Genomic DNA, 21,494 nt, shown 5'->3' with positions numbered 1-21,494 from the left:
GAAATAATTTTAAAGAAAAAAATCATGTGTTTTCTCCTTTCATAATTATCCGTGAATCATATGGTGAGAGGATGCATACAAAGTCAATACCGCTCCAAATGTTTATTAGCCTTCCGCACATACTTCCTCTCGTTATTTCAGTTACAGGAATACGTTTCATTTTACAAGCGTGGTTTCTGTATAAAAGAGAGCTTAAAGTAGGCAAATGGCATGGCAAGGGTAGACTGCTACTCACCCCGTTAGAGTGAAGGTACTCCACTGTCTTAGCCACCACCTCCAGCACCGCGCTGGCTTCACGCTCAGAGAAAAACTTCTGTCGCATTATCTTGTCCAGCAGTTCTCCCCCCTTCATCAGCTCCGTCACCATGTACACCTTGCTGCCGTTGTCGTACACCTGCCACGCCACAGGTATATGGTACAGGTAGTCATAGGTAAATAGTACAGGTTGTCACAAGTAAATAGGACAGGTAGTCACAGGTATTTGGCACAGGTAGTCAGGTAAATAGCACAGGTAGTCACAAGTAAATAGGACAGGTAGTCACAGGTAAATAGCACAGAGTCACAGGTAAATAGGACATTTAAATGCAACACACACACAAACACTTGCAATGCAGACACATACCCACTCTTTCATGCATGCACATCCAACACACACTCTTATGTTCAATCAAACTTGTAAATGTTCATTCCCCCATTGTCCATGACATGTGTGAAATGTCAGTCTGTTACCATGTTAAAGGTTTGTTTTCACAATGATGTGAGCAAAGTACTATTCATAAAATGAGAAACAAAAGAGGAGACAGTAGCCAAATACTATAAGCATAAATCAAGCGGTACAAGAAAGGTTGACTCACGTCTCGTAATGTTATAACGTTGGGGTGATGACCGAATCGTAGCAGGATCTCCACCTCTTCTGACGGGTCGCGCTTCTCCTTGTCCATGATCTGGAACACACACACACTTGTTAGAGAAACAAACATCCACAACACACACAATCACGAACACAGACACAGACATGCACACTACACTGTCTGCAGAAAAATTTACCCCTTTGCATCCCCTGATCACTCATGATCTTTTACTGGATTCCATTCGTGCACAGTGTATGCACAATTCTCAATAAGCTTCTGCAAAAGTCACTGACATGAGTCTGTCTCATTCCAACCTAGCACAGACACTTCACACACCTACATAGCCTGGCCTTCACTGTGTAACCACAGTGCTGTTCTGTGTACCACGTGCGTCAAATGAAAACACAGTCAAGTTGGCCAACATTGCTGCTACAGTTAACTTCATGTGCACCGAGACTGATCTATTCACTTGGTCAATTTGTTATACACCACAATCCAATTGTTTCAAAAAAATAGAATTGCAAGCAATAAACATTCACCATAACTATTGCATGTGGGGCAAAGCTGAAGGATAAATGTGGAAGAGATTGAGAGAGAACAGGGCTGGGACAAGAAGAGACATCAAGATGGTGGGTCTCACCTTGACAGCATAGCTGATTCCCGACGCCCTGTGTACAACACTGAGAGATACATGTGAGAGAGATTGAGAGGACAGGGGTGGGACAAGAAGGTATCAAGATGGTGGTACTAGTCTCACCTTAACAGCGTAGCTGATTCCTGACGCCCTGTGCACACAGCGTTTGCACACAGAGTATGATCCGATGCCTATGTCCTGAAACACACACACACAGCTTTAACAGTTTCCTTTTATAGTTTTAACATCATCCGCAGTAAATGAAGGTGATTAGACGCAAATTAGTGTTGATGAAAACACTGTACACTTAACATCTACATTTGGAATGTTCACACAGATAGTTATAGCCAAGTATCACCACAGCAACACTGACAGAGGAAACATAAAAACTGAGACACACACACAAACCAAGACATAGACACACATGGACAGAAACAAGCACAGAGACACACACAGGCAGAGACACACACACAAACACAGAGACATAGACAACACACAAATGCTGAGACATAGTCACACACACAGACAGAGACACACACACAAACACATAGACACACACAGACAGAAACAAGCACATAGACAGACACACACACAGAAACAAGCACATGGACAAAGACACACACACAGAAAAACAGAAACAAACACACACACACACAACCCCCCCCCCCCCCCACACATTCAGGGGAGCACATACCTCTTTCATTTCATAGTCATCTGTGAAGCTTGAAACCTTGACTCCTGGAAGCTGTGACAAAAAACATGACTCTTGACCCTGACTGTTCATCAATGACATGCACACCTTATATTGCCCTCCCGCTAAAGGCTGCCAAAACTTGATTAGATTTGAAGGTATTCTCAGGTTTTCCAAATAAAAAAACAGGGAACGCTTAATTATTGACACAAAGTAAACCTTATGTTCACAGGTTTTCTCACAGAACTTTTTCACGGCAGTTTAATCACACACAATCTAAAACAAATCTGTTTGAAAATGAAGTTTTGAAGGAAATGAGTACAGGTTGTGTTTGGATTAAATAAATTTTGTGACATAAACAGTAAATGAACACTACAAGTAAACAAGGTTTGTATATTGTGACAAACAGTAAATGAACACTACAAGTAAACAAGGTTTGTATAAGTATTGTGACATAAACAGTAAATGAACACTACAAGTAAACAAGGTTTGTATAAGGAAGGCCGCCAGTCTTCAGTTTGGGGCAGAAGCTTTACACGTGTGGTTTGTGCGAAAGCATACCTCACTGCTCTCCGGCTGACTGAATGAAACAGTATTACAGTGGAACACCCGACTTTCTCCTGCTTGAGACCCTGTTTTATCAGATTTTCTCTGCATAAATGTACTCATTTTAAGACTCCCTCCTTTTCAAGACCTGTTTTTCTCCTATTTTTGGAGGGAGGCTGAAACTCCCACGTACTCATGTTTTTTGCACGAGAGGGATTTTACGTGTATGACCGTTTTTACCCCACCATTTAGGCAGCCATACGACGCTTTTTGTGTTTCTACAACCCACCGAACTCTGACAGGGATAACAGGATCTTTTCGGCGCGCACTTGGTACACACGCAGAGGGATAAGGAACTAGCAGTTATCCAAACAAAAGTTGACACGGGAGATGGGAAAAATCTCCACCTTTAACCCCACAGACGCGGCAGGGGTAGGAAACCCACTAGGCCACCGCGTCTTTTTTGAGGTGTAAAAAGGGAGGTTCCACTGTATTTTGCTGCCACAAAGTGTGCTAAAGCAGATCGTGACAGCGATAACTGCGGGACTGACCTTGGCCAGGCTGATCTGGTTGTCGAGGGGTTCGTCGGGCGCCGGGGTCTCGCCCAGCAGTGCAGGGGCGATGAAGCTGAATCCACGGAACAACTCGTGCGCTGTGGCACTGGCCGGAATGCCTGGCGAGTCTGTAACACACACAACTATGGTAGCAATGTGACACCCACACCCATCTATGGTTGCACCGTAAAGGTAAAGGCATTCCCATAACCATATTTGATCGAAAGGGACCGAGATGTTTGAGATCTCAACTTTTTTAGGGCCAGCTTTAAACCGCATCTCATTCAGTACATATTTCAGGGTTACACAATACAGTGCTAGCTGTCTAGCTTACCCTTGAGAGTCTTAGAGGTGAACTCGTGGTCAGAGTAGAAGACCTCGTCATTCTGCACGACACACACACACACACGCAGTGCTAGCTGTCTAGCTTACCCTTGAGAGTCTTAGAGGTGAACTCGTGGTCAGAGTAGAAGACCTCGTCATTCTGCACGACACACACACACACACGCAGTGCTAGCTGTGTAGCTTACCCTTGGGAGTCTTAGAGGTGAACTCGTGATCGAAGTAGAAGACCTCGTCAGTCTGCACGACACACACACACACACAGTGCTAGCTGTGTAGCTTACCCTTGGGAGTCTTAGAGGTGAACTCGTGATCGAAGTAGAAGACCTCGTCAGTCTGCACCACGGCGGGCTTGAAGGGTGGGGGCTGCTCGCGTCCAAACAGCTTGTCCCAGTCAATGGTGGAGAAGAACGGGTGAGCCTTGATGTCTTCGATCCCATTAGCTGAAGATCCTGGGGGAAGGTAGAAACCAGTCCGCCACACATCAGCAATTTGATCAGTTAACACTTTTTCTTCCTTTATGTTTATGCTTTTGTTTGTTCATGTGTGTGTGTGTATGTGTGTGTGTGTTTGTGTTTGTGTGTGTGTGTGTGTGTGTGTGTGTGTGTGTGTGTGTGTATGTGTGTGTGTGTTTGTGTTTGTGATTTTGTGTGTATGTATATACGTGCGAGTGTATGTGTGTGCGTGAGTGTGTGTGTTTGTCTTTGTGTCTGAGTGTGTGTATGTGCTTGCGTGAATGAATTTGCGTGAATGAATTTGTGTATGTGTGCACATATGCAAACAGTAATGAGATCTTTTTGCACAAACAACAAAAGGAGAAAACACATTTTTTTAGGGAAGTAATATTAATAAAACTGTAAGAGCATGTCACACACTGATTTTGTTGATCATTAAAACAAACTAAAACCTGATATTTCCAATCAAGCAGAGAATGACAACAGAGAGTGAAAAGCAGCTGAAGCAATCACAGGGTTGGAAAAAAATGACCTACCCAGACGGTTGACAGGGTTGCGTTTGAAGAGAGCTCTCAGCAGACTCTGGGCCTCAGGACTCAGGAACTGCGGCATGCCCAGCTTGGCCCTGTAACATAGAACGCTGTCAGTCATACCGTCTTTTCTCTCTTTGATTTACAATCATACTGTCTTTTTTCATCAACATATAATCATACTGTCTTTTCCAACCAAAAATGGGATCAAGGCGATGGGAATAGAGAAAGAGTGCGCAACAGAATACAAGGCAGAGACAAAGAGCACACATTAGACATTGAAATACACGCTCACTGTGACTTGCATGCCAGGCAAAGGCACAAATCATTTTTATAAGTGTGATCATTAAGAAAGATCATCTCCAGTATGAATTTGTCTCCGTATCACAGCATGTACAGAGACAAAACAAGCAGATTTCCACTTGCACAGGCTGTCCAAAGGTTAGCGAACAAGAAGTTGGTGTGTGCACTCACTTGAGAATCTGTGTCATGGTCTCCTTCCGGTTGGCTCCCTGGAAGGGCAAGGCGCCTGTCAGCATCTCAAACTGAAACACCAAACGCCTTGGTCAACACACCACACAAAATCAACAACAAATACTCTACACCAAGACAGCAACACAAAGTCAGCATCTCAAACTGAAACACCATACCTTCACCAATGCACCACACAAAATCAACAACAAATACTACACCAAGACAGCAACACAAAGTCAGCATCTCAAACTAAAACACCATACCTTCACCAATGCACCACACAAAATCAACAACAAATACTACACCAAGACAGCAACACAAAGTCAGCATCTCAAACTAAAACACCATACCTTCACCAATGCACTACACAAAATCAACAACAAATGCTCTACACACAAAAATGAGAATACAAAGTCATAACGTTTTGTGTGTATCAAATTTGAACATCATGCAGTAGGGATAGAAGGCAGTCACCTGCAGGCAACATCCAGAGTTGGTGAATCTCAAAATGTTCACTCTCCTGTCAGCATGTGACAGGAGCTTCCACTAACTATATCTGCCCAGATAGCTAACGGCAAAGACATTAGAAAGCAGTCGTATACAAGCAACATCCAGATTTAGCGCTGCGCGAGCTTTGTCCTTACACTGAATGAAACTCAACAAGAGGCGAAGCCATCAAGGCTCACGTAAGAAATCGACAAACAGTAACACACACACACACACACGCACACGCACACACACACACACACACACACACAGAAAGAGCAGAGGTGAAACTGTGCAAGAAAGCGAGACACTAGATCTAGATCTGTCTGTCTGCATGTAGCCTACTTACAGGGACACGACTGCCAACTAGTCTCGGCCCGCTCAAAATAATAATGACCGAGACTTTCAGTACTTCCTTCGCGTGATGTCTAACCCTCTTACGTCATAATGTGACGTCAATGTAATGTGACGTCTTCAAATGTTAGAGTTTCTACCACAGACATACACACGCACGCACGCACATACGCACGCACGCACAGACAGACAAAGTTACGATCGCATAGGCTACACTTACGTGAGCCAAAAATCCGTTCAGTATGAGACATCACTTCCGGTAGCTATATAGTTAGGAGACCAAGGGTAGGTCGGATGGTGGCGAGAGAGGTGAAGGGAGGATGAGTGCTTACAGTGCTGTGTCGTGAGCAGTACCCGCCAACGTTTAGCTCAGACACCGTTGCGGCAGTTCTATATCAAACACTGCACACTCATTCAAGGAAACTGCACCGCGCTGTTCTGGACATCTGTCCTCACCTACAAGGCAGACTAATACGAAGAGTGGTAAGTTACACCAACCCTAGCAGCTAAGGCAAAGCCAAATGCTCGTCTCAAAACTCTATACCTGCCCAGATACACACATTTATGCCCCTATGACCAAAGCCCAACAAGCAGTGTGGCAGGATACTGACCATGAGTACACCGTAGGACCACCAGTCCGCAGCGGTGCTGTGACCTTTCCTGTTGACCACCTCCGGTGCCATGTACTCCACGGTGCCGCAGAATGAGTAAGTCTTCTTCTCGTCGAAGATGGACTCCTTGCTCAGCCCGAAGTCCGTCAGCTTGATGTGACCCTCAGAGTCCAGCAGAATGCTGTCAAACACACACACACACGCAGACACATGTAGTCTTCAGCATGATGGCATTATTTCTGTTACAGCAGAACCCCCCTGTTAAGATCTCCTAATTTAAGACACCCTCCCTTTTAAGATTTTCTGCTCATAACCTCAGCAACTTTACACCCATTCAAAGACTCCCTCCTTTTTAAGACCTGATTTTCTCGCCTTTGGATGTCTTAAAAGGGGGGTACCACAGTACAGTAATACTGGCTGTGGTATCCACATCATCCACTTTCAGCAATCTATCACACATCTCACACCACTGTCTCACAGTGAAGGTGGGCGACTCACTTTTCAGGTTTGAGGTCGCGGTAGATGATACCCAGACTGTGCAGGTGGTCGAGGGCCAGAGCCAGCTCGGCCAGGTAAAACTTGACGTCCTCCTCCGTGAACATCACCTGTAACACACACACACACACAACAGTCAGCACTACATGTACAACATGGCTACAGGTCACGCAATATTAGTACACAGCAATGACAGTAAATGCCCAGACAGTCAGCACTACAACATGTTTAAAAGTCACGCAACATTACCAAACAACAATGACGCTTGATGTCCTTTTGATAGTGTAACTCACAGACTGGGTGAAACAGCTGTGTGTGTGTGTGTGTGTGTGTGTGTGTGTGTGTTTGTGTGTGTGTCTGTGTGTGTGTGTGTGTGTGTGTGGTGTGTGTGTGGTGTGTGTGTGTTCATCTGATCATTGGAAATTTTTGAACCCGCTCTCCTTCTCACTCAACCTGTCAGCAAAAAATATCTGCAAGTGCTGTAAACTGCAGAAATTGTTCATGCTGTTCAAGCTTCATACACAGCAGTTAATCTCTTTAAACAAATAGCTGGACAAGGACTGCATCTTTACCATTGCACAATGGCAGCATAGCTGTGCACAGTCCAGCCCTGAACCCCTGCCGTGCAGCCACAGCCCAGAAACAATGGCCATGGTGCCCTGTGACAGGGTCAAGGCACCCAGGGGGGTGTGTAAGCCTTGGTCAACAAAGGGCGGTGCATTCAGGGCGGTGCATTCATTACCATGCAGCCTGTCACAGTGCTGGCACACCCTGTGTTGGACACACACCAGGCACCCCTCACACAGCTGCTGTCAATTGATGGGACAGCTGTCTTGAGACCCCCCCCCCCCCCCCCCCCCCCCCCCCGTTACTGTTGTGGAGTGTGTTGGCCGGACAGACTTTCACACACATCCCTCGTAAAATCTACTCACCTCACCCCCCCCCCCCCCCCCCCTACTTTCCGATTCTGACCCACACAATGGCTCGTCACCAGATGGAGGGCTTAGCTCATGGCTTCAGAGACCCATTAATACTCACAACGCTTGACAACTTCTACCCTCTAACAGAACAAATAAGACTGACCACTCACCTCCTTGGAAAGACGAGTGAAGAGATCACCACCCCTTGACTTAACCACCCCCCCCCCCCCCACCACCACCATAGGAATAGTGAGAAAATATAAGTAACTATGAGTGACCACTCACCTCCTTGGAAAGACGAGTGAAGAGATCACCACCCCTCAGGAACTCCAGGATCAGGTACAACTTGCCCTCCGTCTGAAATGCTGCACATCACACCAACAAGACAGTCAGCATGGTCTTTTCAACAAAGCGTTTGACACAACTTTATGTATCAGTTGTGTACCTCATTCAAGCAAGGAACCACCCCATATCCCCACCCCCCAGCTATCTCATGTTCTTGTGTCCTACAAAGTACACTGCATTCCACAAGGAACACGGCACAATATGTTGTTCATGGTGACTAACGAAACACAACAAGCTCAGAACCTGCAGCTACAAAGCACTCATTCAGGACACCTCGTCCTTGAAAGCGTACACAGGAAATGTATTACACACACAACGATCACACTCTCTCTCATAGTTGATAAGTGAAAAGTGCCGGGTGCACTACCCACAAGGAAGCAGCTAACATAAAATACAAGAGCTCTTGCCCAGTTGAATGGCAGCCTTACAGTTACACAACTCTCCACAACACACACAGCTGATATCAACAAGCTAAAGTGGAACCCCCCTCATAAGACCCCCCCCCCCCACCCTAGTTTTGGGAGGTATACAGTAGGAAGCATGACTGCAGAGGGGAACACTCGACAACACACCATACTCTTATCAGTTCCTTCTTCATCTTTCCTTTACCCAAACTGCTGTGCTTTCATCTTGTTTCCATTTGGCCGACTGATGAAAACTGTGAAAGTAAAGTGCAAGTGACATGCAAGCTGACGATTTCCCACTATTTGAGCACCGGTCATCAAGTCCCACTATTTGAGCACCAGTCATCAAGTACCACTAGTTCACAGCAACCAATCAAGGGAGGTGGTCCCCCTGGACTGCACACCCAATTGTCTGAAGCGGGGAAACAATTTCCCCAAGGAGAAAAAAGGCGGGGATCAATCAAGCAGGGGGAAGCAATCCAGTGAACTGGACGCAGTGTGGAGAACGGTGTGGAACTGGCAGTAAGTTATCGCCTCTATTCACACAGAGACTGACTGCACCGTGACAACAAACCTCCTGTAAACTGGCCTAGTGTGAAAATACAATTCAAATTTAGCACCGTTAATGAGACGAGGGTGAAAGGAAGAACCAGCAACAACAGCAGTCGAGTTGGCAGTACGTTATCGCCTCTATTCACACAGAGACTGACTGCACTGTGACAACAATCCCCATGCAAACTGGTGCAGTGTGAAAATACAATTCCACCATTACCGAGTAAGACTTGGGAGAAAGTCAGAACCAGCAACCGCCACCCTGACCAGATGTGATAGCAGTTAACAACCGCTCGCTTTTAGCATCATGTCCAAGTGTTTTGAGAAAATACTGTGCACCTCAACAGCGCAAATTAGCCAAGCTTGTTGCAAGACCAATTCGTTCATGAGTGTTCGTGTTATCACCCTTTCAGTTAATGATTCAGACAACTACAGCGTTGCCTTCATTGACAGAACACTCATACCGACATATGTCTTCAGCATTAGCCCAAGGTTAATTTGAGAGCCTCCCTACACATTTGATTTATAGGAGTGGATGTGACTTTTGCAGCTGCTATGACAAAGCTTTTATCAATTTCTTACAATATTAGTTACACTCGACGGCTCTGCACGTTCTTATGATATTGTCTGAAGCACTGCCCATCCCTACCAGAACCCGGCAACAAGTCTTCCTAGAACAGTAACTTGAGATCAAGTCTTTCTTATACAACCCAGCAACAAACTTTACTGCAGCAGTAACAAGACATCAAGTATTCCTTATACAACCCGGAAACAAGTGTTCCAACAGCATTAACACAGAATCAAGTCTTCCTTATACAATCTAGCCACAAGCATTCGTACATCAGTAACTAGAGATTAAGTGTGTCTTATACACTCAGCAACAAGTGTTCCTACAGCAGTAACTAGAGATCGAGTCTGTCTCATACAACCCAGCAACAAGTGTTACTACAGCAGTAACTAGAGACCAAGTCTGTCTTATACAACCCGGCAACAAGTGTTACTACAGCAGTAACTAGAGACCAAGTCTGTCTTATACAACCCAGCAACAAGTGTTACTACAGCAGTGACTAGAGACCAAGTCTGTCTTATACAACCCGGCAACAAGTGTTCCTACAGCAGTAACTATAGACCAAGTCTATCTTATACAACCCATCAACAAGTGTTACTACAGCAGTAACTAGAGACCAAGTCTGTCATATACAACCCAGCAACAAGTGTTACTACAGCAGTAACTAGAGATCAAGTCTGTCTTATACAACCTAGCAACAAGTGTTACTACAGCAGTAACTAGAGACCAAGTCTGTCTTATACAACCCGGCAACAAGTGTTCCCACAGCAGTAACTAGAGATCAAGTCTGTCTTAACTCTTATACAACCCAGCAACAAGTGTTACTACAGCAGTTACCAGAGACCAAGTCTGTCTTATACAACCCGGCAACAAGTGTTCCTACAGCAGTAACTGGAGACCAAGTCTGTCTTATACAACCCAGCAACAAGTGTTACTACAGCAGTAACTAGAGATCAAGTCTGTCTTATACAACCCAGCAACAAGTGTTACTACAGCAGTAACTAGAGACCAAGTCTGTCTTATACAACCCGGCAACAAGTGTTCCTACAGCAGTAACTAGAGATCAAGTCTGTCTTATACAACCCAGCAACAAGTGTTACTACAGCAGTAACTAGAGACCAAGTCTGTCTTATACAACCCAGCAACAAGTGTTACTACAGCAGTAACAAGAAGAGCAAACGCTCGATCGAGTCACTTTCGCAGTTCTGAATATTATATGAGGCATCAGATGGACAGGAAGAAATTGCTATTCACAACACAATACAGATGTAAATAATTTGATGTAAAGAATAATCCTATAAAGTTTGAATCAAATCCGATGAATAGTTTCAGAGATATGATATTTCAATTTTTTTCCTTCAAGACATACCTGTGACCTTGAAAAAGGTCAAAGGTCACCAAAGCAGACGTCAAAGTGTAGAGGTCACTGGGAGTCACGTTCACATAAAATTTGAGCCCGGTCACTTTTATAGTTTCCGAGAAAAGCCCAACGTTAAGTTGTGTGTTGCCGAACAGAAAAGGCTAGTTATCTCCCTTGTTTTTCTGATAACGTTCGTAAAAGGCTACAGATGTAAATACTTTGATGTAAAGAATAATCCTACAAAGTTTCAATCACATCCGATGAACTTTGTCAAAGATATAAAATGTCTAATTTTTCCTTTGACGCTGACCTGTGACCTTGAAAAAGGTCAAAGGTCAACGAAACCATCGTTAAAGTGTAGAGGTCATTGGAGGTCACGACTAAACAAAATATGAGCCGGATCGCTTTGATAGTTTCCGAGAAAAGTCCAACGTTAAGGTGGTGTCTACGGACGGCCGGCCGGACGGCCGGCCGGACGGCCGGCCGGACAGACTAACACTGACCGATTACATAGAGTCACTTTTTCTCAAGTGACTCAACTAGAGATCAAGTCTGTCTTATACAACCCAGCAACAAGTGTTACTACAGCAGTAACTAGAGACCAAGTCTGTCTTATACAACCCGGCAACAAGTGTTCCTACAGCAGTAACTAGAGACCAAGTCTGTCTTATACAACCCAGCAACAAGTGTTACTACAGCAGTAACTAGAGATCAAGTCTGTCTTATACAATCCAGCAACAAGTGTTACTACAGCAGTAACTAGAGACCAAGTCTGTCTTATACAACCCGGCAACAAGTGTTCCTACAGCAGTAACTAGAGACCAAGTCTGTCTTATACAACCCAGCAACAAGTGTTACTACAGCAGTAACTAGAGACCAAGTCTGTCATATACAACCCAGCAACAAGTGTTACTACAGCAGTAACTAGAGAACAAGTCTGTCTTATACAACCCAGCAACAAGTGTTCCTACAGCAGTAACTAGAGACCAAGTCTGTCTTATACAACCCAGCAACAAGTGTTACTACAGCAGTAACTAGAGACCAAGTCTGTCATATAGTGATATACAACCCAGCAACAAGTGTTACTACAGCAGTAACTAGAGATCAAGTTTTCCTTATACAACCCGGCAACAAGGGTTACTACAGCAGTAATAAGGTAGAGACAACGAGTCTGCCTCTCTCAATCCATCAAAACAGACGTTCAAAAATCAAATCTGCTCTACAGATTTTAGAGCCCATCAAAGCAAGTGTCCTTGTCTGCAGTAACAAGGTAAAGAGATCAAGTGTTTCAATTTCCTTTCATCCTCCTCCCCACAAAGGCCAGCCACTAAAGGTTTGCTGTCAACTTCATTTTCTGCTTAGCTGAACGGTTGTCTGTTGGCGCTGAACAAATCAATACCAGACTTAGCGGGAGGAATGCCTTGGGGGAGCTTCATTGTCCGGCAGCAAACAATCACTTACTCCTTCCTGGCCTCCCCCACAACTTGACTCAACCGTACATATGGGGGGGGGGGGGGGGGGGGGGGGGGGGGGTTGGGTTGTGTGTGGGTGTGGGTGTGAGGGGGGGGAGGTGTGGGTGTGTTGGGGCCTCTTCATTGTCTAGCAGCAAACAATCACTTCTTCCTTCCTCCCCCACAACTTGACTCAACAGTACATATGGGGGAGGGGGTGTGGGTGGTAAGTGAGATGGGTTTTTTGCACGGGGGAGGTTATCAAAAAAATAACATACCATAACAATTAACATAAATTCTATTATCCAAAGCTTCAATCGCAGAAAAACCACAACACCAAAGACAACAGCATGGAAAGAAGCCAGCAAATATTGAAAGTGAAACATGTCTGCTGTTGCTAGAGCACGCCACAAATGCATTTTGACAGTCCTTTCATGGCTCAACTATCTCTCTGTTCAGTTCACATGTGCATACAAACACACAAACATCACACCACAATGCTCCTCTCCACTCACACAGTTGTACAAAGCCAGGAAGTTAATTCAGTGACAAAGAAAAGGGCATCAAAAATAACAAAGATACACATGTTGACACAGAAAGCCTCAGGCTCACTTACTGAGCTGAAACTACAACACAAGACAGAAACTAGGGCCAGGTAGAGACATCAATGTTGCAGGCTTACCATAGTGAAGTCGAACAATGAAGGGGTGGTTGACATCGGCCAGAATGTCCCTCTCCATCTTGGTTCTCTGGCGATCACGCACTGAAAACAGTTTGTACAACTTGCATCAACCCACTCTGTTAATATGTCAATGTTATCTGGTATTTCTTCATCTCCACCTTTGAACAATCTTGAACTGAAATCAGTGTGTATAACTCAACCCATTGCCAGGGCTTGCCAAATTTTAAAATTTCTGTATTTCCCAGGGAAATGTAAATCCAATTTCTACATTTCCCCCCAAATATTTAGGTTTCCCGTACATTTCGAAAAAAATCACCTTGAAAACTCATCCTTCCATGAAGGGAGAAACTGCCTCGATCGCTTCTCTCGGTCGTACACTTCATCTTTTTTCAGTTTTTTGCAGGGTTCTTCTTTTGCACTACAGTCACTACTCCCTCTGTTCGTTTTCATGAATCCGAACCTTTCTATTAACGACATTACAATCACACGACGCACTAAAAAACAGAAAGACGATCACATAAAAATCCTTGCAAACGTGTCTCTTGCAAACAACACATTTGACCTCCTTCCGGATGTATAATTGTAAACAGCTCATTCATTGGCTAAATTCCAAGTACGGACCAATCAAATTTCGCGAATCAAAATACATTTTCGATTTGTCAGGAAGGGAAGCAACTCTCTTGTTTCACAGCAGACGACAAAACCAAAGACTCGGCAACGAAGCAGACATCGCAAATACTGTTTTCTTTTATCTGTGAATGGACAGGCTTTGCGGAACGTGTTTAAGGTAAACAAAAATCATCCAATGTGCATTTTGAGAGATACGATTGTTGTCTTTCCCGCGGGAAAGCAACCTGGGGAATGTGTACTTCCCGGCCAATTTTTACCTTTCCCCGGGTTACGGGAAATGGGATTTGGCAAGCCCTGATTGCAATCTATAACTCTGTTAAAATGTCAATGTTATCTGTTATTTCTTCATCTTTTAGACAATCTTGAACTGAAACAATGCATGCAACTTGCACAAACTCTCTTCAAGCTTTAACTCACTCAAGCATTTACCATGTAACAAAGTTACTAAGAATCAGACTCATTTAGTCATTATGAAAAGAGTTGTATCTAAAACCAGTGTTGCACTGTGTGAAGTACTCGCTTGGCACAGCTTGACAGGTGTTTTCATATCTACTTTAAACCTAAATGTGAGCATGAACCTTGTGTACACACTCGTCCTTGCAGTTTCAGCACACATACAATTTGATTAACATGAGCATGCCGACTGACCTTTGAGAGTGGCTTTCTTGAGCACCTTCATGGCGTAGAGGGTGCCGGCGTCTTCTGCCGTGATCTTACGCACCAGGAACACCTGCAAGACCAAAACACCATCACTGTCTGCACATCATCACTGTCTGCCCTACACCATAGTCCATTTTGTATGAGACCATAGTCTGTTCTGTATGAGACCATAGGCTGTGTGAGACCATAGTCTGATTGGTTTGAGACCATAGTCTGTTCTGTATGAGTCCATAGTCCGTTTGGTACGAGACCATAGGCCATGTGAGACCACAAGCAAACACACGCACATTATCACGATCTGCCTAAGACCATAGTCTGTTTTGTGTGAGACCATAGTCTGTTTGGTGTAAGACCATAGGCTGTGTGAGACCACAAGCAAGCACACATACACCATCACTGTCTGACCGAGACCATAGTCTGTTTTGTACGAGAACATAGTCTGTTTTGTTCAAGGCCACAGGCTTGTGTAAGACCACAACAAGCACACACACATCACCACTGTCTGACCAAGGCCATAGTCTGTTTTGTGCGAGACAATAGCCTGTGTGAGACCACAAGCAAGCACACACCCATCATCACTACTTGCCCGAGACCATAGTCTGTTTGGTATAAGACCATAGTCTGTTTTGTACAAGACCACAGGCTGTGTGAGACCACAAGCAAGCAACTGCAGGAGTCTTACATGACAAAGCTTATCATGCTTTCTTATTGTCTTCAACTTTCGCTTAGTAGAAACCGCCTGGCAGCTCGCTCGGCTGGCCAGTGAAAATTCTAGTCAAAGGCAAAAAAAATAGGGTCGGTAGGTCGGGATTTCCCCCCCCCCCCCCCCCCCCATAAAAACATATTTTTAAGTTATTTTGCCAAAAAAACACTTTTTATGTTTTTAATTTTTTTTTCCCAAATGCCAAAAAAATGTCTAGGGTCGGGCGAAAAAATAGGGTCGGTCGGGATACCGTAAACAGACTATTTTTTGTTGTTGGCCTAACTACTATCAAGTTTTAAAGCCACATAAACACTGCAGGAACTTCTGTCGTCTGCAACATCATGGCCGTGTTCTAGTGAAACAAAAATTAGGCTCCTGTGCGTGTCACTGCTGTTTTAATTGTGTGAAGAAATATATAACAGTCATAAATAGTTGTGTGGTATGTACTGGGCCAGCAAAATTTCTGGCAGGCTAGTGACTTTCTGAAAGTTACTCATCCGTCTGGCGAGTTAAAATTTTGAGATTTGGCCATCCCTGGTATTGGTAAGCAGGTGTATAAATAGAGAGAGAGAGAGAGAGAGAGAGAGAGAGAGAGAGAGAGAGAGAGAGAGCAGTGAGAGTGTGGAGCAGAGTAGTATACCTTGCCAAAGTGTGCATGTAGTCAATGTCACACACAGTATGGTATTGGTGAGCAGGCGTATAAAGAGAGAGAGCACAGCAACTTGAGCAAGTGTGTGGATCAGCGTACTGTACCTTGCCGAAGGAGCCCTGGCCCAGCACCTTGAGCAGCTCAAACTGCGAGGGGTCGGCCTTCTCCCCGAGCTTGTTGGCCAGGTTGGTGATCTCCACCTCATTGGTCGAGTCATCGCCCTGAAACATCACAACAGCAAATGTCACGTCACAAGTTACCCTTCACTGCTTTCAGTGTCAGCGTAGTGCCCACAGTTCAAGGACAATAGTTCACCAGGACCTGGATTTAACATGTATAGGTCCAAATGTCCTGGATACGAAAAAGTTCAAGATTTTCTGCTTGTCAAAACTATGAGGTGGTCTACCAGCCAGAACAATCAAAACAGGTCAAAAACATATGCATCAGTGACTAAAGCCAAAAGGCTGAGAACAATGCTGTGCTGCATTATCCTATTTGTGTTGTTCTTCCCTCACTGACACATACTCTTTAAATCTGATGAAGGCGGGGGTCGTAGCTCAGTTGGTAGCGCACTGGGTTTGTAGCCAGTTGGTCGCTATCAACGTGGGTTCGATCCCCATGTTCGGCAAGAGATTTATTTCTTGGAGTCAACTTTGTGCAGACTCTCTTCGGTGTCGGAACACCCCCATGTGCACACATACGCATGAAAAAGATCCCAAGTTCACATCGAAAAGTCTCAGGGCTTGGAAAACACGCATGATCTCTCATCTCTGATTATCATGATCGTATTTCGATACTTTGACGAGACAAACCCAATGGTGGCTTGTTGGAGTCAATGTATCACACCATAATTATCTTCAGGGTATTACCAATACCTGTCCCAATATACTGTCTGCATCTAATGCATTGTTCTGACCCCAGGATGGTTGTCTGCCCTTCAGACTGAACTTTTTTGTTTTGTATTGAGGAAATTTGAACCCACAGTATATGTATTCAGTCCTGTTCCAACTGACCTTATACCAGGGATGCAAAAAAAAAAAAAAAAAAAAAGAGGAAAAGTGGCGGGGGTCTGGGGGCCGCTGAAGGCCCCCAGTGGGGTCCAGGGGCAACGCCCCCTGAAGCTGAAGCATTATGAACAAATTAATGACCAAAAACATGCATAAACGGCAATATTACCCTAAAAAAAACCTTATATTCAGTGTCTAAAATAATGTACAATACTTACTGTTTTACTAAATTTACTTTAGAAAAATTACTGCTTATAGACTATAGAGTTTAGTACCACTAATATTTGTACCAAATGAACAGTCATTAGACTGGAGTGTTCTGTCTACTGATCATTGAAAATATGGACAATCATATACTTGTACAAAGCAGCCACATGACATTACTTGGAGAGAGAGGGACAGGGAGACAGAGATATGTTGACTCACTCGTTTCTGCAAGCTGTATCAATCCATGGCACTGACAAGAAGGCATTGGCAAGTCACAAAGCCTGTAATGGCAACTGTAAAAATCCCTTTGCTTTGGATGTATTTGAAACTTTAAAACTTTGTCTCTGACAGACAATTAAAAAAATGGTTGTGTCTTAGCAGTCATGCCACAAAGCCGCGGCTGCCATACACCACTGGTTTTGAACACGCCACACAAAATGCGTTTCCGGCTTTTTCAATTTTGCGGATGACATCGCCTACTCTTTGCTCGTTGACGTTTCTGTCCAACCACTCCCATTTCCACTCGTTCTTTGCGTTTTCCTTGATTTTCTTTTCAAACCCGCGTTCAACGAACTTCATGCACGAATCCATTTTTCGGGAAGGCACAAGTTAACGCGCCCGCGCTCACGTGTTTGGAAATGACAAACGGTTTACAGCTTCGCCCGTTTAAGAATACGGCTTTCGGATTCGCCCGCTTGAGAATAAACACCGAGAGGCATGCTCGGTTTACACTTTTCCTCTTCTTTTTTTTCGGCGATTGTGCATGAAAAACGGCGATTTCAAAAAGTAAAAACGGCTATTTTTTCGCCGTTTGGCGGCTATTTTGCATCCCTGTATACCTATTGTTCTTTTAGTTAGGGAACGGCACTGCATTTTATATAAAATTTACAAGCACCGGAAATTTACTAGTTAATACCATCCCTGCCACATCTGTGCAGCTACAGTACAGTGGAACTTGAGGTGGTCGTTTTGGGCAAGTGGTCATTCTCAAGAGGTGGTCGCTAGGGCAGGTTAGACTGTACTAGCTAGCTGATTGGGGTTGGGGTCGGAGAGTAGTTTAGTTAAAACAGGAATACATTCAGTTATCACCATCAGTAATTTAGTAAAATGAGTTTAAACATCTGGTCATAAAAATATCAAGGTAACAATAACAATGAACAATTGTTTGACACTATGACAGGTCTTCCACAATGTTTAAGTTGAATTGATCTGAAAAATAAAATATATTTTACTTTATTTCATTATAATTTATATTATAAAAATTATAATATATCTACATCATAATTCATATTTCTCAACATTGTTGTAATTTACTGCTCAGTTTATGCCATTAAAGTGCTGTTTAAAGACTCACCTGGTCATCTACCAGCATATCCTCTGTGCTGCCCGCCTGAAACACACAAACACATCTATAAGTCAACACCACAGACAAACACATCTATAACTAACAACACCACAGACAAACACATCTATAACTAACAACATCCCAGACACACACATTTATAACTAACAACATCACACACATTTATAACTACCCACATCACAGACATTTATTATAACTAAAAACAGCACAGACGCACACATTTATAACTAAGAACATCACACAAACACACATTCATAACTAACAACATCACAGACCCACACACATTTATAACTAACATTAACAACATCACAGACCCACACATCTATAAGTATAACTAACAACACCACCACAAACACACATTTACAACTAACAACATCACAAACACACATGATTTATAACCAACACAATCACAAATGTACCCCCCCCCCCCCCCCCCCCCCCCCAAATAGCGGGTGTCATTGTAATGCATTACAACATGTCTCTCGGCAATACAAATCCTGCAGTAGTGAAGAAAGAAACATTCCATTTCAGTTGTCACAGCCTCACACAACAAGCAGGCCTGGGAATGAGTGAAAGTGGTTTGGGCGTACTGACGGGAACATTTTGCGTTTTAAGCATTTTTAAGGGCACACGGAGGCTCTTTTCTTACACAATTAAAAAAGGACTTCGTCGTAAATACGACAAAAGGTGTATCATTCCCAGGCCTGAACAAGACAACAATTAAACATCTGCTTGGGCAAACTTTCAAAAGTGTGTGACTCAATCAGCAAAATATGTTTCTGCTGTCAGTGTCACTCAGAATGTGTCCACTCATGTACGACTGACAACAGTTTGTAGTTCACAACAGGTTTCTTGGCAATGAATGCTAAGCGGGCAATGACAATTCTTTATTTAGTGGAGTAAGACCACGTTTGAAAGATCTTATGAGACTGAGAGGAATTCTAACACTTTAACAGCTCCAGTACATTTGCAATGCCCTGTCAATCATACTCAATGGTACTCTTTGCCCAGTGATGATTTAAGCCAGTGCGAGTTTACTGTTACCCTGAGTGAATCTCAAATGATAGAGCTCTCTTCTTTTAGTATGGGACATCACTTTCACGGGGTTAATTTCAGGACTATGCCAAAAAAAACGTTTCAGGGAGAACACAACAACAAAACAGTGTTGGTCTGGTTATGATTTGTATGTACATATAAGCCACTCTATAAAGGCTAAGGAAGAGGCCTCTTGCTGTCAAGTGTGTCGAATTAAACTCAGTGATTTCTCACTTGCTTCACAGTCAGTCAGTGACTCGAGCGAGTCACATTTCATTTTCAGTTCCCAACAAGGGATACAACTGATTTGACGGAAACGATTGAGGAAGCTGCAGTGAAGGCTTCGTGTCAACTTTCAATATGAAGGCAAACGCCAAAAGGAACTACAACAGCACAAAGGTTACACTGTGACTTGCAACATTTACATTATTTTTTTTTATTTATTTTTTTTAGCAACTGTTGAAATCGGGGCAATCGTGACCTTACATCCCAATCGCAGTTCCAAAAACTTTTGCTCCAAATCAATTACTTTGCTTGCCCGCACAACATGCTAACATAAGAGAGCGTTGTCGTAAGTTGAAGAGAGCCGTAATTTCACGAATGTTTGTTTTTGTTTTGCGTTCTCCCGCAGACCTGTAGCCGGTAGTCACATTAGCAACCCAGACTTCGGACACTTGCACAGACACTTGCTGAGTCCTAGCGACATTTCCGCATCGAATGTAGTCCATAAGGAAGCAGACGATAGTCCGCCTTACCTCCGATTCCTTGGCCATTTCCATGCGCTGCCATGGGTCTGCGAGCTGTGCCAGAGGCATGTTTGGAGAAAAGAGCGGAATTTTGACAGGTTTCCGTGAGGTTTAGTTCCTAAACCCGAAGCCTCCGTGATACAAGATGGCGACTTGAGGCGAATGAGAGGCTCGTGTCTCACTTCCTGTGACGTAAAATAGCTCGCCAAAAATTCCTGGCGTGCTTTCCCGCGCCAAGCAGCATTCCACAACCCCCCCTGCAGGAGACGCGACGCAGTGCACCTCGTGACAAACTCTTGTCGGGTAAGGCACTGCGTCTCGTGGATTATTGAATGAACTCCGCGCTCCGTACAAATACACACTCGTGCTGCATTGATCATTGATGGAGTGCGTGGGCGTGCGAACAAGTTGTTAGGCTGCAGTGTGGCTTGCCAGGTGAAAGCGAGGCAAAACAAGTGTTTTGTGCACCTTGCCACTGATAGTCTCGGTTCCTGCTTTCCTACGCCGCGATCGTGGGTGGCCTTGGCCCCATTACACAATGCGTGCGGTGTGTGTGTGTGTCAAGTTACTGTTTCATAATGTGTGTGCGCGTGTATGTGTGTCCTTGAGAACGCCGCGGGTGCGTCAGGGTAGGTGGTCTTGAGAACGTGTGCGCGTGTAGGTGTGTCAGTGCTTGGCATCTAGGCCTATATATGAGGGCCCCAAAGTATCATCACGATCACGGGAAGGGAAATTTTAGCTTTCACGATCACAGTTACCTTGATTTTTGTTTTCACGATCACGAACACCAGTGGCAAATCACGGTCACGGTAAAAGTTGCATGTACAGAAAGCACGTGTCAAAGTAAACACAACCACACGCTCCTCTGGATCTATTGTTTATCCAACACAAAGTGAGAACTTTTTTATTATTATTTTTTTTAATTCTCTTTCATACACACATAGAAATACATATGATTTGTAATCGGTAACAAGAATGTTGTTTTCATTGTTTTCTCTCTCTCTCTCTCTCTCTCTCTCTCTCTCTCTCTCTCTCTCTCTCTCTCTCTCTCTCTCTCTCTCGAAGCCACAAGCCTGAGCCTGCGAAGCAGGCGAGCCAACTAGGGGGATCCGGGGGCATGCCCCCCAGGATTAAAAAAAAAACCCGGTTAAAATCTGTGCAATCTGGTGCATTCTGGGCATCATTTTCA

The 21,494-nt window shown here is 44.1% G+C and overlaps 1 protein-coding gene across 2 annotated transcripts in view; it reads right to left on the bottom strand.

Annotated features, from left to right (window-relative positions):
- Window positions 1–20,476, bottom strand: part of LOC138961909 (ribosomal protein S6 kinase 2 alpha-like) — a 31,432-nt gene extending 10,956 nt beyond the window's left edge. The window contains exons 1-16 of one of the 2 annotated variants that reach the window (XM_070333580.1): window positions 20,315–20,476; window positions 18,516–18,551; window positions 16,052–16,168; window positions 14,584–14,665; window positions 13,306–13,386; window positions 8,229–8,308; window positions 7,027–7,133; window positions 6,529–6,709; window positions 5,078–5,148; window positions 4,610–4,698; window positions 3,903–4,070; window positions 3,274–3,404; window positions 2,180–2,230; window positions 1,609–1,683; window positions 855–944; window positions 236–394 (exon numbers count right to left, since the gene is read on the bottom strand). In XM_070333580.1, the coding sequence (XP_070189681.1) occupies window positions 236–394; window positions 855–944; window positions 1,609–1,683; window positions 2,180–2,230; window positions 3,274–3,404; window positions 3,903–4,070; window positions 4,610–4,698; window positions 5,078–5,148; window positions 6,529–6,709; window positions 7,027–7,133; window positions 8,229–8,308; window positions 13,306–13,386; window positions 14,584–14,665; window positions 16,052–16,168; window positions 18,516–18,551; window positions 20,315–20,374 (1,578 nt within the window). In that variant the 5' untranslated portion in view covers window positions 20,375–20,476. The remainder of the gene's footprint in view (window positions 1–235; window positions 395–854; window positions 945–1,608; window positions 1,684–2,179; window positions 2,231–3,273; window positions 3,405–3,902; window positions 4,071–4,609; window positions 4,699–5,077; window positions 5,149–6,528; window positions 6,710–7,026; window positions 7,134–8,228; window positions 8,309–13,305; window positions 13,387–14,583; window positions 14,666–16,051; window positions 16,169–18,515; window positions 18,552–20,314) is intronic. The other variant, XM_070333581.1, reaches the window with a different exon arrangement.
- Window positions 20,477–21,494: the final 1,018 nt, after the last annotated feature.

This window comes from Littorina saxatilis, linkage group LG3, assembly GCF_037325665.1.
Source record: "Littorina saxatilis isolate snail1 linkage group LG3, US_GU_Lsax_2.0, whole genome shotgun sequence".
Classification (NCBI taxonomy): domain Eukaryota; kingdom Metazoa; phylum Mollusca; class Gastropoda; order Littorinimorpha; family Littorinidae; genus Littorina; species Littorina saxatilis.
The sequence above is the reverse complement of the archived record's forward strand: the minus strand, read 5'-3'. Positions and strand labels throughout refer to the sequence as shown.